The 15,942-nt window shown below is 47.0% G+C and overlaps 1 protein-coding gene across 1 annotated transcript in view; it reads left to right on the top strand.

The window, feature by feature from the left end:
- CCDC57 (coiled-coil domain containing 57) overlaps nucleotides 1-15,942 on the top strand; it is a 1,326,425-nt gene that overhangs the window by 272,005 nt on the left and 1,038,478 nt on the right. The window contains exon 6 of the mRNA XM_069655328.1: nucleotides 14,521-14,595. Within this exon, the coding sequence (XP_069511429.1) occupies nucleotides 14,521-14,595 (75 nt within the window). The remainder of the gene's footprint in view (nucleotides 1-14,520; nucleotides 14,596-15,942) is intronic.

Genomic DNA, 15,942 nt, shown 5'->3' with positions numbered 1-15,942 from the left:
GAAGGACATCTTTCATGAAGTATTGGAAGGCTGCTGGTGCATTGCACAACCCGAAAGGCATCACCTGGTATTCGAATAACCCATACTTAGTGCAGAAAGCAGTCTTCCATTTGTCGCCCTCTTTTATACGTACCAGATGGTATGCCCCCCGGAGATCTAATTTAGTGTATATACGGGCGTCCTTCACTCGGTCTAGTAGTTCAGGGATTAGAGGCAATGGGTATCGGTTCTTAACATTTATCTGGTTCAATGCGCGGTAGTCTATGCACGTTCTGAGTTCACCTTCCTTTTTGGGCACAAAGAACAAAGCTGAAGATGCAGGGGACTTGGATAGGCGAATAAAGCCATTGGCAAGGTACTGGTCTAAGTATTGTCGTAGGTGAAGGTTTTTTAGGTTCCGTAAGGGCATAGATCCTGCTACAAGGATGTTGTGCACCGTGTATGAGATAGATATGACAATCGTACAATCTGTGAGGAGGTAAGGTGTTTGCCTGTTCCTTTTGGAAGACATCCTGGGATTCTTGGTATTCTGAGGTAGTTGCATGACTGCTGTGGTTACTGTGGCGAGGCCTGCGTTCTAATTTTTCTTTGGGTAACAGGTTTGTGCACAATCCAGGAAGGTTATTCTCTTCTCTCGCCAATCAATACAAGGAATATGAGTTTCCAACCAAGGTATCCCCAGTATTATTTGGAACTGTGGGGCTTTGATTAGATCAAGCACAATAGTCTCTCGATGCCCATCCTGACCCAATAGTGTCATCTGTGCGGTGGAATGAGTTACAGGCCCAGAGGCAATTTCAGTACCATCGACTGTGGTGATGACATCTGAGGTGGTTTTTCGGCAGAGAGGTAGATTCATCCTGGAAGCCAATTCATAATCCACATAGTTTCCTATGGCCCCGCTATCAATGTATGCCCTTACTGCGGGCATACGCGATGGCTGCCCTGGGTCTACGAGGACCATTGGTATGATGAAATGCGAGGTCTGAGTATCCTTCTTCAAGCTCGGCAAGCGGACCTCTATGCTTGTCGGGCGTGGTCGTTTCCCGAGTCTGACTCCATATGGCTTTTATCAGTAGCTCCTACCACCTTCTTGGGTGGTTTTACAGGGCAATCCTGTAGAAAATGCCCAGAAGTTCCACAATATAGACACAATTGCATTTGCCGTCTCCTTTCTCTTTCCTTCTGGGTTAAGGGTCCTTTAACCCCTCCGATTTGCATGGGTTCTGAAGCATCTGCTCCTTTGGGGTTAGCGTGGGTTTTGACCAACACCCGATTCTCAGACTTGGCTAGATCAGCCTTTCTGTTCTGAAGTCTGTGATCTAACTGGACCACTAAGTCTATGTATTCAGCGCAGTCTTGAGGTGGGTTCACGACTTGAGCCAAGACATCCTTGAGTTCTCCTCGAAGCCCTCGATGAAATAACGTGATTCGTTTTACCTCAGGCCATCCAGTTTCCACTATCAACCTATTAAAGGTTGCGATGTAGGATAGAAGGTCCTGGTTACCCTGTCGTAGGGACAAAAGTTCGTTACCCAGGCCTGTCCTTGGGAGTGCCTGGCAAATAGTCTTTCCATGCTAGTTTGAAAGCCCTGAAAATCCCGAAGAATTGGGTCATCCTGAGTAACTAGTGGAATTGACCAATCAGCTGCACTGCCGCTGAGATATGACAATACAAAGGCTACCTTGGCTTGATCGTTTGGGAAGGCTCCAAATCTGCATAAAAAGTGCAAGCGGCATTGGTTTATGAACACGGCAAACCTTTTGGGATCTCCGGCAAAGCGTTCGGGTGGAGCTAATGGAATATGTCCTGGTAGGTTTATTTGCACAGGGTGACTCGATAACACAGGAGCTGGATTTCCCCCGGAACCAGGTAGGGGTGCTTGTCCAGCCTGGCTTTGCAATAGTTGCCTAGCAAGGTCATCAGTTAGCTCCTTTGACAAAATCAGTTCTCTCCTAAGAGCATTGGTTTCTTGACGGGCGGAATGCACTTCAGCCCTCAGTTCCCCTAGTAATTGGGCCAATTGGTCAGTCTCTGAGGTATCCATAACGCCCGGGTGGGAATTTGTGGGTAGGCTTCGCGTTCTGTTACGCTCACCTCGCTCCCACAGAGGCGTGGATCTGAACTGGACAGCTGCGGTCTCCACCAATGTGACGTGTAGGGCCGAGATGATGGACTGGACTGGCCGACCTAGCTTCGTTTGCTTGGCCCTTAGGAATATTCTTCTGCAAATGGAGAAAGGGAATTAACCACCCGTGTAGTTGAGCATAAATCCCCCCACCCCCGCTGTTCTCCCCACAGATCACCTTTGATGTCCCCTCTTATAGTCTCACCTGATGGTTTGAAAAGATGAGCTCTCCATCCTGCATTGAGCGCAGGGGCGCGTTGATAACCAGTTGCTTCACTGGCTCGAAGGAATTGGTGCGCACCAGAACAATATTGACTCCGAAAAGTATGTATTTGGTTTATCCTACACAGTTCAATAAAATAAGGCCAGAATGTAACCTGTTGCTTGCTCCCTTATTCAGGTGTGGAGAGAAAATATGAAGTTCGGGGAATAATGCCTCCGGCGGTAAAATTAGGTAAGTCTATTGCGGTGAGAAGAGTTCCCCTTGTTTGTCCCTTTGTCTCACCTTGTTGTCCTTTTGTCCCCTTAGAGGCCGGGGTACGGCGAGGATGCAATGGAGACTGCGCCGACCCGTGAAGAGGAATAGTACCCCCGGCGGTAACCAGGTAAGTCTATGGGGGTAGTTACTATTGCCTCTGTTTATTCCCTTGGCTCACCTTTGCTGTTCTTGTGTTCCCCTTAGGTGCCAGAATGCGGCAGGAACGTGCAGAAGGATGCGGTGGATCGTGAGGATGCTGCGAAGGCCAGTGAGTTCAGCGCGGCGCTGCAGCAGGCGAGGCGGCACGCGTAAAATGCTTCTTTCTTCCAGCTCAAAGGCGCGGTGGATCTGGAATTCAGGTAAGGATCGAAGGTTTTGCTCTTATTCTAACATTTTCTCCTTCTGTTCCTCCCTTTCTCTAGGAGCTGCAGACTCCAGGCGGGCGTGCCAGAAGACTGGATGCAGGCTTGCAGACACGGTGAGCGTTACGCTGCTGGATGCAGAATAACGCGAAGCGTGTGCTGCTCTTCGGGCGTGGTTTAAATAGCCTCCAAAGTAGTCCCAGGTAAGTATTCCTCCCCAGCCCCACCCAAGTAAAAAATAGTCCCTAGCTAAAATAGTCCCTTCCAAGCCTCATTTGGCTTGGAGCTCTGCAGCATGGTCTGCATCCGGCAAGTTCCACTCTATGAGCCTGGCGCCTGTGGCGCCAGGGCTGACTCTCCATATGAGCCTGGCGCCATAGGCGCCAGGACCGCACCCAAACAGCCCCTAGCAGGGGTTTTTGGGCTAGCTCAAAATAAAGTGATACCTGCTTCCGGGGTTGCTGGACCTGGTCTGGTTCACCGGGGGTAGGCATCATGACAGTTAGCCCATATGCCTTCTAGGCCAGCCAGTGCTTTCCAAGCACCTCATTTAGCCCTTGCCGTGGGGGCGGGGGTGGGGGGTTACATAAGCCTCCACTTGTGTTGTGATGTAGGCTGGTGGCAGCTGTATCTTACTTTTGGAGTCACCAGGGGTGCAGCCATTTTTAACACATTAGTAGCCCAAGCAACCTTTATGGTAGCCATTGAAGCACTAATACTAGTCCCGCTGGCTGCTATTTGATTTATTTTTGGGCCATCCTTTTGTTTAGGGAAACTCAGGCGGGCCTAAACTGGCTTGTGCAAACATGTGCTCACTCAGACCCTGCTGCATCTGTAGTGCTTTGGACTGGTCCATTGCCCTAGATAGGCCAATGCACAAACAGTGTGTGTGACTCTGTGTTCAGCAGTGTTCAGGGCTAGCTAATTGGCTGGACACCAAGATCTTTGTGTGACTGCCTTTTGTGAAATTAGAGTACTGGTTTAGGCCAGCCCATGAGTGAATGTGTATATCTAGAGAAGTCCCTGGCATTCCTCAAGTCTACTGGTATTTTGCAGCTCTATTTCTGCATTTCTGAAGGTTTGGCCATAATTGGTGATCCCTGTATACTATTCCTTTGCTCTTTTGGCTGCTGGATGTCCTTCCTAGGTTGTTCCTCCTTGGCATCCAAGTTCTCTTCACTAGGTGGGCGTGCTGGCTGTCCCCTGCTGAGACTGTGTCTGGGCTGTTTTCTCATAGTATTTTGGTTTTCTTCTCCTGGCCTAGTGCCTTCAGGTAGGGACCCTCTGTTGTCGGTAGGATAGCTCTGCAGGTTAAGCTCTCGCACCACTAGCCCACCTCTTCTCTTTGATTGGGCCATCTTGGGTTGCCACCATCATGGCACTTTTTTCTGATGGTAGGCAGCTCAATTTTTCCCTTTGAGCCCTCCGGATATACTTGTGTTTCCTACACTCACTCTGTCATTGCTTCTGCTCCTGGCTAGTGGGTGCCCCTCCTGGAAAGGCCTGTTAGTCTTAATTTTGGTCGCCACGGTTTTGTTGGTCCAGGATACAAGTTCTTGTGTAGTGTATCTATTTCTTTTATTGCGCCACTCTCCCATGGGCCTCAGGGCGCTCACAAGACAAACATACAAAGAACAGAGAAAGTGAGATAAGCAGGTTGTTTTACCACAAAAAGCAGAAACTCCTATATCAAATAAAAATGTTTTTATATATTTCTTAAATTGTGCTGTCGATATACATCTTTTAGGTTCTAGGGGTAACGAGTTCCACAGGACAGGTGCCAACGCATTGAAACTTGTACCACCTATTTTTTTTCAATAATACACAAGGCTGCAAAAGTCGTAAGTGATTATTGCAGCGTAGGATGTGCGCAGGCATAGCTTTCGGAACTCTAGTGGACCTTGTAAGTCGCCATGCAAGCAAAGCCGTTCACTCACTGGATTGCTTCGCTGTACCTAAGTCAAGTTCTTCGAAATTGGAGCAGCGGCTACTATGACAAATCCCATGATGATGTTACTTCTCCCCTGGAGGGTGACCCTGGCTGTGGGACCAGGGAGGAGAGCCCGCTAACCGATAGTCCCCCTGGGGTTAGTACTCAGCGGGAGGATACCACAGTAGGGAACCCGCTCTGTTGGAGAATGGAAGACTATTAAGGGAGAACGCAGTAGTGCAAACACCATGATCCACTACACAACATGGATAGGGCCCAAGCACCCCCATCCTCTGTCTCCTCTTTCTTCTGTTAGTCACTTCATGTACAGTAGCCCTGTCTATCAGTTAGACAATACTGTGATCAGATAGACAATACTGTGACAAGGAAAGGAGAGGAAAGTATGGGAGTAGATGGCTCCACAAGTACTGACATGAAGAGGAGCAGGGTAATGAAGAGCCCTACCTGGAACCAAGACAAATATACTAGCTATCCGAGATTCAAGAGCCGATTTACCATAAAAACTGACAAAGGACTTTCCTCATGGTCAATCCTGCTCCAGAGGAGCATCGAGCGGGGAATCGACACCACGCAGAGAGGATGCGCTGCAGACCCGGATGCCTGGAGAGCGAAGTCCGTGTCCAAAAAAGCAGAGGAGAGCCTAAACTCATTTAAAGTCTGGTGGCAGAAAGGACGCCAACCGGGTGGTCCAGGTGAGACCTGATGTGCGGGTAGAAACCAGCCTGGTGGAGACGCCGAAAGCCAAGATCAGACCGAGAGCCAAGGGGATGCCAGAGAATCTTGCCAGTGCTGTCGAGGACCGAGATCCTCACAGACCAAGTTCGAAGGTTTGCATAGGGGGAGCGGGAAGGCGCTGGGAACCCCTGAGGCTGTGTTTGGGAGGAAGTGCAGAACCATCTTCCTCGTCCCAGTGGGACTTTGCAGAGAAATGAAATGGAGACATACTTCACCCCAAAGAAACCGGAAGAGAGAGAAGGATCGTGGACCCATATGTTGAGAGGATTTGAGAATTGTACATGCAAGACCATTGCCTGGTAGGATAGTGAACTGGGCCTGATTAAGAGACATGATAAAGCTGGGGAAGGAGGATATTCCCCGCCCATTTACACACTGCTGAGAAACCAGTTTAATGGACGGAAATAGATTTGTAACACAGGACAGTGGACTGCTTGATTTTGATTGACGTTCCAACACCATCCTTCGTTTTATTTGAGGCAGGGCAACCCCTCTTAGTTATAGGGGCAGATCGTTCCCCCCCCTATTTTCTGGTAAATAAATGTTTATGCTAACACGCATGCCACCTTTGTGCCATGTGTCTACCTCTGCACCAATACAGTATTTACCCCTGAGTCCTGGGCTAGTAGTTTGTTCTCTGGATTTATCCTCAAGGATCACCTGAGTCTGTGGTAGTGGGTTCTGCAGGTCACCCTCTACCGCCATTTGTCATCTACTTTCATTGGCCTGAGTCTGCTTGGTTTCATCTTTCTATAGGGTTTATGGATCCCGAATCACAAACTGGACCTCTTTAATGCTGTTTCCTCTGATATTCTCTGAGGTTGGTTGCACCTTTCTCTGCACCTGTGGGGTAGAACACAGAATTACCTGACCTTATCGTATAACGACTACTCTGCCTTTTGCAATTGTTTGTCGATTCATATGAGGAACACTTTTTTAGCAACTCCATCAAAGGATGGCCCGTCAATGTTTTGAAAAAATTGTTTCGAAATACAATAATTTCGAAACAAAAGCACAGAAAAAAAAACATTTGAATGCATTTTTTTAATGTAATTTTTTTTTTATTTTGGGTTTCGTATAGTGAAAATGGTGGTTTTTTCCCCCAAAAACGGGTTTGGGGGGTGACCCACCCAAAAAAAAAAAGGTTCATTCGAAAAAATTATTCTCAATGCTTTTGAGACGAAACTGTTGTATTTCGACAGTATGACTGTCAACTTTGACTAGAAACCCATTAAAGTGACTGGTGTTTTTCACTGGGTCCCCTTTGGATCCCTGGAGTTTTATACAAAGAGATATAAAGGTGAGCTTGTACCTTTCCTTTACTATGTATTTGTAAATCACTGCGTTACACTCTGGCCTACTGGACTGTACTAAGAGGGCCCACTTCCAGGCTTGTGTCTCTTGTGCATCCAACAACACGGCTGAACTCTTTCAAATCTGCAAGGAAGTACACAATCCTTCCGCAGTCTCCACCACGCATCTTCCCTCTCAGGCCCTCTGCACTGCATTGGCCATACACTTCACTTCAAAAAGTCACGACATATTGAGCACTCTCTTCCCCCCCCTTTCCACCTCCCCCCTTCCCATCCCCATGCCACCCCTGGCCTCCCATCCTCCCTCAGCCTTCCTCTCCTCCTTCTCTCCTATCACATCAGATGAGGTCTCTAGGGTTGTCCGCTCTATGAAGGTCTCCTCCAAACAGGACCCTTCTGTTCTTCCAGAACTATTAAGGACAACATTGGCTCCCTTGCCCCCGCACTTGCTGATTTCTGCAGTCACTCTTTTGCTACCAGGTGTTTTCAGAGGCGGAGCCAGGATTGTCTAGTAAGTGGGGCCTGAAGCCAATGTAGTTGGGTCCACCACAGTGACATTAACATCTGTAAATGCCCACACAGTGCTGCTGGGTGGGCATTTACAGATGATGGGCCGGCCTTGCCTTCTCTGGCCCTACCCTGTCTATGCCTCTGGGTTTCACCTCTTCCTTGAAGAACTCTCTGGTGCGCCCCCTCCTAAAAAGCCTTCGCCGACCCCTTATGTCCGGCTAACTACCGCCCCATCTCTATCACTCCCTTCCTTGGGAAACTCCTGGAGAAACTGGTCGTCCCACAACTGACCCAATATAATGAGCTGGTTGGTTGCCTACACGAACATCAGTCTGGATTTGACAATCCAGAGGCACGGAAACTGCTCTCCTCAACACCTGTGAAAAACTGCTTGCATCGCTGGACTCTAACTCTGCCGCTGTTCTCATTCTACTTGACTCACCTCTGCATTTGAAATGGTCAACCACTCCATCCTCATAAAACAGCTCCATGATACCCTTGGTATCTCGAAGCGGGCACTGGACTGGCTGACTTCCTTCCTCACCAACCGCCCCTCTCAGGTTATCTTGGGCTCTTTCTCTTCTTCCACCTCTATCTCTACCTGTGGCATCCCCCAGGGCTCCAACATCTTACCCTGGCTTTTTAACATCTATCTCGCTCCACTTGCTCTCCTTATGTCTACTTTCTACCCCCATTTCCAGTTTTATGCAGGTGACACCCAACTCTTCAAACTTCCCTCTGACCCTCTTGCTACTTCCTCTACCATTCCTGACTGCCTATTTGCTATCCAGTCGTGGTGTACCTCTAATGATCTTTGCCTCAATGCCAGCAAGACTGAGATCCATCCTATCAGGATTCCTGCTCCCTCTTTCCTCCCTTCATTCTGGCCACCGTTTATGTGCTTCCCCATTCTCCTTCATCTGAAGCCAGAAATCTTGGAGTCATCTTCAACTCCTCTCTCTTTTTCCTTCCTCACTTTGGACCTTGTCAAGAAGGCCCATTTTCAACTCCGCCTCCTCTGAGGCATCCTTCCTTTCCTCACCTTTCCCCATAAACTCAATGTCTCTAGAGCCCTGGTACTCTCTAGGCTGGACTACTGCAACAGCCTCTTCCTTCATCTACTCTCTTCCACTCTCCGCCCCCTCCAGCTTATCCACAATAGGACTGCAAGACTTATCCTTGGCCTCAACTCGGGGACCGTATCTCTCCAGCCCTAAAATGTCTCCACTGGCGCCTGGTTGCTGCAAGGATCAAATACAAATCCCTCTGCATCATATAGGAAATAATTATTATTCATATGTTGGCATCCTGGATCCTGATAATGACTCTGTAAATGTGTTCAACTGTAGTCTCCCTACCCCATAGCCGTAGCCATATAGGATATGTGATTGTGATTTATACCGAGCACTGCTATCTTTTTCATGGCGCTCTGACGGATCAGCAAGGGGGTTGGGAAGGCTTAGTGAGAATGAGAGGGAAAAGCACAAGGGAGCTTTGATGTGTTGTTGGTAGATTCAGTTCGGAAATAACAGTCACTGTGTGCTGGTTTGTTAGTTGGTCGGCGTGATGTGGTGTTTTTTGCATGAGTGAATGTGGGTGATTTGTGTGTGATTGGTTTAGTGTCCTGCTGGGTGTTGTGCAATGTCTGTAGTTTGCAATGGTTATTTGATTTATCCCTGTGGCGTAGGTATGTGTCTGATTTGTTCAGTGTTTGAGGATGAGTGTGCAGAGTGTTAGAGAGTTTTTAGTAGGATTAGTGGGCAGTCATCTAAAGCCTTTTCTGCAGGTTAGGTTGATCCGTCAAGTTAATATTCTATGATGATTTGCTGTAGGATGCTTTATTTCTTTGGATTGCCCCGTTTTGGGTCATTGGGTGTGATCATGATTTCTATTTTGTCCACTATGAGGTTAAGGCTATTGATACTTATGCAATGGTTTATTTCTGTGAGGCAATTGGTAAGGGATGGGTTTCGCTAGCATTGATTTTGTAAATGATTTGTGTGTCCTCTACATAGTTGTAGCAGATGAGGCAGTATTACCCAAATTGGTAGTTTCAAATTGACCATATGGTACAACTGGCTGAATTCAGCCAGTCCCATTTAGTCGTTTTGAAACCACCAATTTGGGTAATCCCTACCAAACATGGGGAGCAGGGGTTGAGGGGGTGTCCCCCGCTCCCCATGTTTGGTAGTGATTACCTTTGGGGTATGGAGGATGTTGACTTGAATGTCCAACTTGCTTCTGTTCTTTCTATCCTGAAGGATTTTAGCCAGAGTAGTGCTGCATTGACGATTCCTATAGCTTTGTCTGTTGATGAGTTTCATGGTGGACTGTATCGAAGGCTGCTGATAGATCACGTAGTATTGGTGCCGATTTGACGTTGGAGTCTGAGTTGGTTTTTAGATCATCCACATTGTTCTAATACGTAGCTTTCTAGTAGCTTCGCTGCACGCGGCGTTTGAGATTGGTCGGTAGTTGGTTAGGTCTTTTTGTGTTTCCAGGTGGGACTTTAAGGAATGGTCTGATGTATGCCAATTTGAAGGCTCATCGCACAGCTCCCGTTTCTAGTGAGTGGTTGAAGAGGTTGAGGAAATATTCTGCAGGTGTTTAATGGATGAGGATATTCTCGTACACGTCTGGTGTGCAGGGGTCTGCTGGACAGCTGGCTCTGTTGCTTTTGCTCACCAGGCTGTTGAATATTTCTGTTGGGATTGGTGGGAGGTGGTTTAGTCTAGTTGATATTTCTGATATTGGTTGTTTGGGGGTTGTTGGTGTTTTTAGACCTGCCCTTAATGACTTGCTGGATGTTTGTGAATTTTGTTTTTGAAGTGGTCTGCAAGGTCATTGCATAGTTTTTGTGATGTGTGGGTGTGTTGTTGCATGCTGTTGGGCCTCTTAGTTCATTGATGAAGTCGAAAATCTCTTTCTGGGTTTTGCTTGAGTTTATGATCCGTTCGTTGTATGTCTTTTTTTGCTTTGAGTATTTCAACTTTGTAAGTCGTATCTGTCTTTGGTATGTGATTTTGTTTTTTCTCTTTTCTTTTTTTTTTCTGATAGTTGTAGTTATTCCTCCAATCTTGTTCCGGTTTCCTGTTCGGTTTTTCAGTTCTCTCAGGTGGGGTTTGAACCATCTCACGCCACGTTTTCTAGTGAGGGGGTGAATGTGTCTTCTGATGCAATGTCATCTAGTGTTTTCGTCAGCCATTTTTTGATGGTCTCAGTTATTTCTTGTTGGTGTGTCCAAAACAATGATTGATTGTTTTATTGCTTCCAGCCTGGAGTTTAGGTCTGCAATGTTGATGGATTTCCAGTTTCTTTTCTGAATTGGAGGATTTATTGGGACCTCCCTAGCTAACCTAGTATCCACGTTGGCGGGTGGATCGCGAAGGGTATTATGAAGTGGTTGTTGCAGAGGATTTGCATTGGTAGTGCAGTTGTGACTAGGTTTTTGTTGCAGAAGATTGCATATAGGGTGTATCCTGCTGTGTGTATCGCTCCATTCACCAGTTGTTGTAGATGCATCGTTGCTAGCTGATTTGTCAGTGGGTAAATCAATGTTTTCTTCTTCAAACAAGACGTTGAAATCTCCCAGTATGATCAGGGGATCATGTTTAATAGTGATGTTGGTGATGGCGCCCACAAATGTGTCCGTGAAAGTATGGTTGTATGTCAGTGGCCTGTAGACAAGTAGGAACAATAGTTTGGTTTGATATCTAAGCTAAGTGCAGGAGGAGTGATTCGCAGTTTGGGATGTTTAGTGGTGGATCAGTTGTTCTCTTTAGCTGGTCCTTGTATGCCACAGCGAGACGTCCTCCTTTTTGCTTCTCGATTGGCTTGTTCAAGTTTGAAGTTGTTGGGTAGGGAATCGTGTGCTGTTACCTTCAGGTTTTGAGTTAGCCAGGTTTCAACAAGGAATAGCATGTCTGTCCCTCCATCGCGTAGCAGCTCCGATATTTCTATTGTGTGTTTTAACATTAATCTGGCATTGACTAGGCTGCAGTGTACATTTTTGTTTTCTGTGGTTTGTTTTTGCATTGATAATGCATTGTGCCAACCACCAGGTAGAGGGCGTACATTTAGTTTAGGGGTGGGTAGGGACTCTTATGACCCTTTACTGTTTTTATACATTGTGACCGGGTCCAGGACTACTTGGCCAGGGGGAAAACTGGTACACTGCCAGACCTCGGGACTATACAGGTGAATGCGAGAACCAGCTCTGTTCCAGAGACTCGGAAAGGCATGCCTCTAAGTATTTGTTCTGTCCAGAGTTTTCTTTTTTTTGTTTTTCTGGCCATTAACTCTCAGATGAGACACCCAACCAACCAACCCCAGACAGACTCTAGGGGAATAGTGGGGCAACAAAACATTAGCTGAGAGTGAGCAGGGTCTAGAGGGGAGCAGGGTAGAAACAGAATTCCTCCCCAAACCAAATTGAAATCAAAACTCGCCTGCACATGAAGAAAACAACAAGGAAAATTAGCAGCCTGGGCACCTGGCTGCTACTCTGCCAATGGAGATTGAAGAGTCCGGGGCTAAAATGATTATTTAAAGCTTTGTATCTGTGTAACCCAGCCCCTAGTGAAAAAATAGCCAGAGACTGGCCTAGGGAGGAGCATGTGACCAAGAGGACCAATGGGATCTAGGAAGAGTATTGGTAGAGGGGAAGGCTGGGCTATAAAACCCCAGCCAGCACAGAGGAGATGTCATGATGCCTACCCCCAGGCATCTGGACCAAGCCCATCAGCCCCGGGAGCAGGCATCTAGACATTTAGTAAAACCTCAGCAGCCCCGGCTAGGGGCTATCTGGGTTCAGTCCTGGCGCCTTAGGCGCCAGGCTCATAGTAGGAATCAGTCCTGACGCCTAAGGCGCCAGGCTCCTAGTCATTACTTACCTCAGGCAGACCATGCTGCAAATGACTCCAATCCAACATGAAGCCTGAAAGGGACTATTTTTCTACAGGGACTATTTTTTACTCGGGTGTGGTTCTAGGGACTTCTTACCTGGGACTACTTTTGAGGCTATTTAAACCACGCCCGACCAGCAACACACGTTTCGCGTTATTCTGCATCCAGCAGCGTAACACTCACCGTGCCTGCAGCCTGCATCCAGTCTTCTGCCACGCCCGCCTCGAATCCGGAGCTCCTAAAACAAAGGGGAAAGAAAGGTACAAGGTTAGAAAACAAATTTATTTCTATTCCACACCTGATTCTGGATCCATCTTGTCTCCGGACCTGTAAAGAACATTATTTCTGCACGCACCGCCCCTCCAGCTGCAGCGCCGCGCCATACTCACCAGTCTTCACAGCATCCTTCGGATCGGCGCTGCCTCCATCATTTCTTCGCCGAACTTCGGCACCTAGGAGACAAAAGAAAACCACAAGGTGAGCCGAGGGAACCAACAAATATAATTCTTACCACTGATTTACCACCGGAGGCATCCTTTTGTGACTCTCCATATTTTCACATGCCGCATCTGTAAAGAGAGACAAAACAACACGTTTCCTCGTGCAACATTTACTGGACAGCGCCGGGTAATACAGACTCTTACCTGAGCATCACCAGCTGCCACAAGAGCATCTTTTCACGAGCCAGCTGCAAGACAAGAAAGGAAGGGGGGAACAAGAGTGAACATCGGTCATATTGAACTCTATGAACTTAATACTTGCTGGTCCTCACCAGGAACCGCAGAGTCAATACTCTCCGGAACGCTCCAGAGCCTTCAAACCAGTGAAGTAACTGGAATCGACGCGCCCCTGCAAATCCACGCAGGATGGAGAGCTCATCTTTCAAGAATATAAGGAGAATATTTCTACGGGTTAAGCAGACAAGATTAGGAGGGCAGATCCAGTCTGTCATCGCTGCACTACGCATCACGTGGGTGGAGACCGCAGCTGCCCGGGTCTGACCGACACCCCTGTGGGAGCCAGGTGAGCGTAACAGGAGACTGGACGGTGTTTGGTTGAAGTCAGGAACAGAAGAAGTGGGACAAGAGAAAAGCGAGAAGGGTGTACCTGGTGGAGAATGTGTCAGAGGCTATAGAGAGATTTAAGGAGAGGCATTGGTTGCGGGAGAGAGTGGGGCGAGGAGGGTGTGAAGAGTGAGTGATAAAGAAGGAACAAACAGTAGAGAGGGGGAGAAGTGTAGGAGGTGATAGAAGGGTGTGGAGAGAGTGTATGATGATAGTAGTGTAGTGATGAGGGTGCAGTGAAGCAGGAGGAGGGAGGTGGTTTGAAGATATGGGTCCTCACCTGTAGCCAACATTTAGAAAATAGAGGTTACTGATCACTAGTTGGCAAACCTGGGTTTAGAGAATTCTGGGTTAAGAAGTTGGGAGCCCACGGGAGGACGGGATGGGAAAACCTTTAGTGCCATTTCTACCAATTTTGAAATAAAATCCCTTGAACCATCTTTTGGCATCTCTGTATGTTTAACCCCAAACACTTATTCACATGTGTGATGTTCTAAAAAGTGTATATTTTTAGTACATCAGTGTGTTGTATTCCGTAGTGGGTAACTATTGGGACTAACTGTGCTTAACTATTTGCCTACCTCCTCCTTTAGGTTATATGGTTTTACATCTCTCCTCCCTATCTTCCACCATCCTCTACCTCCTCCCAATGTATCGGTCTTCTTTTTCTAGTCTCCCTGTTACATCCTCTGTACATTTTAATCTCTCCATAAAACTGGTCCCCATTATTATGTCGAGGTTCTCGCCTTCTGTATCTTACTCCCTAACTCCCCTATTTATTTAATTCTACCTGTAGCCATGATTAGTTCTACTGAAACACTTTTTGGACCTCTAAATCAAAAAATATATGTGAATGGGTTAGACCAGTGGAAAATGGCTAGCAGTGGACAAGCAGGGAATTGACTAGTATTGAGGGACTTGCAGTGGACTACCTATATTGGCTGATCAGTGAGTATGCCGCAGTAACTTGGATACACTGGGCAGCAAGTGGATTCCAGTGACTACACACTAAGTGCTTTGCAGCAACCAACCATGTTTGAGTATGTTCTTATTTTCTCCTTTTTATGTTTTAGGATAAAAGATTTGAAAAATAAACTTCATGACATTCAGCTAAGCTGGAAGAAAGAAGAAGAAATCTTTCAGCGAAAGTATGTTTCTCTGATTTGTGAAGTGCTAGTTGGTCTTTTCTCTTGTGGTTCATAAATGTACATGTCGGGGCGCACACCCTAGCCCACCCAGCACTACAGCCACTACTTCAAACACCCCAACACATTCACACAAAGTAACTTGATGCACATTCATCAAACCCTGAAAATCCTCTGATTTTCCTGTACCTATGGAACCTCAAAGCCATCAGCATCCAAGTCCCTGCCACCTGCATGCAATTCAGGAAATAAAATCTGCTCTTCTCTTCAATAAGCACCATCTTCACACTGGTAAGATGCATACTATCTCCCTAAACACACCTAGCCCTGTTGCTCTATTCGCCACCACGACCGTTGCCGATCCTATCCAAATAACATGTGGGACAGACTGGGTGTCGCCTACACTAATTATGCAGATGACACCCAGATCCTCATACCCCTTTTGGGCGACTATGAAGAGGACCTGGCTCTGGTGAATAAAATATACACCCTCATTCAGGCATGGATGGCGACCCACAGCCTCTGCCTGAACGACGATAAAACTGAGATCCTACTCCTCAGATCTGATTCCAACTTAAACAAACAAACCCCAAACTACACATCTTTTAACATTGACAACAATATCATTAAGGTTATGTCGGAGGTAAAAACTCTAGGATTCTACCTAGACTCCTCTCTTAACCTAAAAAAGCAAGTTAGCTCTCTCTCCTTCACCACTGCCTACACCTGTAAATTAATCCGAGCTGCCAGACCATTTCTGTCCAATGCCAGTTGCATTACCTTGGCTAACGCTCTTATCATATCTAGACTAGACTACTGCAACGCCCTGTACTCGGGAGCCAACAAGTATGTTACTGACAAACACCAAAGATTGCAAAATAACGCTGTAAGAGCAGCTTTGAACATCCCTCACAGAGTGCACATCTCTAAATTCTGGAAAGAGGCGGATTGGCTAAAAATAAAGGACAGAATCCTCCTCAAAACTATATCTCTCACTTCTAAATGTCTCAACACTCTAGCACCTCCCTACCTATCGGAAAAAATCACCAGGGAACTCACTTCCCGACCCCTGAAATCTGCCCCAATACCTTCCTGCTTGACATCCCCAGATTCAAACTTACCACGGCTGGAGAAACCTGTTTCCCAGTTAAAGCTGCTCAAGCATGGAACACACTCCCTATTGACCTTAGACGCCCCCTACCGTACGCTAGGTTCAGAATTAATGCTCTCAAATGACTTTGCACCAATGACTTATAACCTCCTCACTCTGTGACAACTATTGCCAAACACCTGCGACTTATTTATCCTCTTACTCGTAGCTGTAATCATAGGCTCTCACTAACTTACGGT

The sequence above is a fragment of the Ambystoma mexicanum genome, chromosome 3q (assembly GCF_040938575.1).
Source record: "Ambystoma mexicanum isolate Mex_15411 chromosome 3q, UKY_AmexF1_1, whole genome shotgun sequence".
NCBI lineage: Eukaryota > Metazoa > Chordata > Amphibia > Caudata > Ambystomatidae > Ambystoma > Ambystoma mexicanum.
Note: the sequence above shows the minus strand (reverse complement) of the source record. Positions and strands in the feature narration are given on the sequence as shown.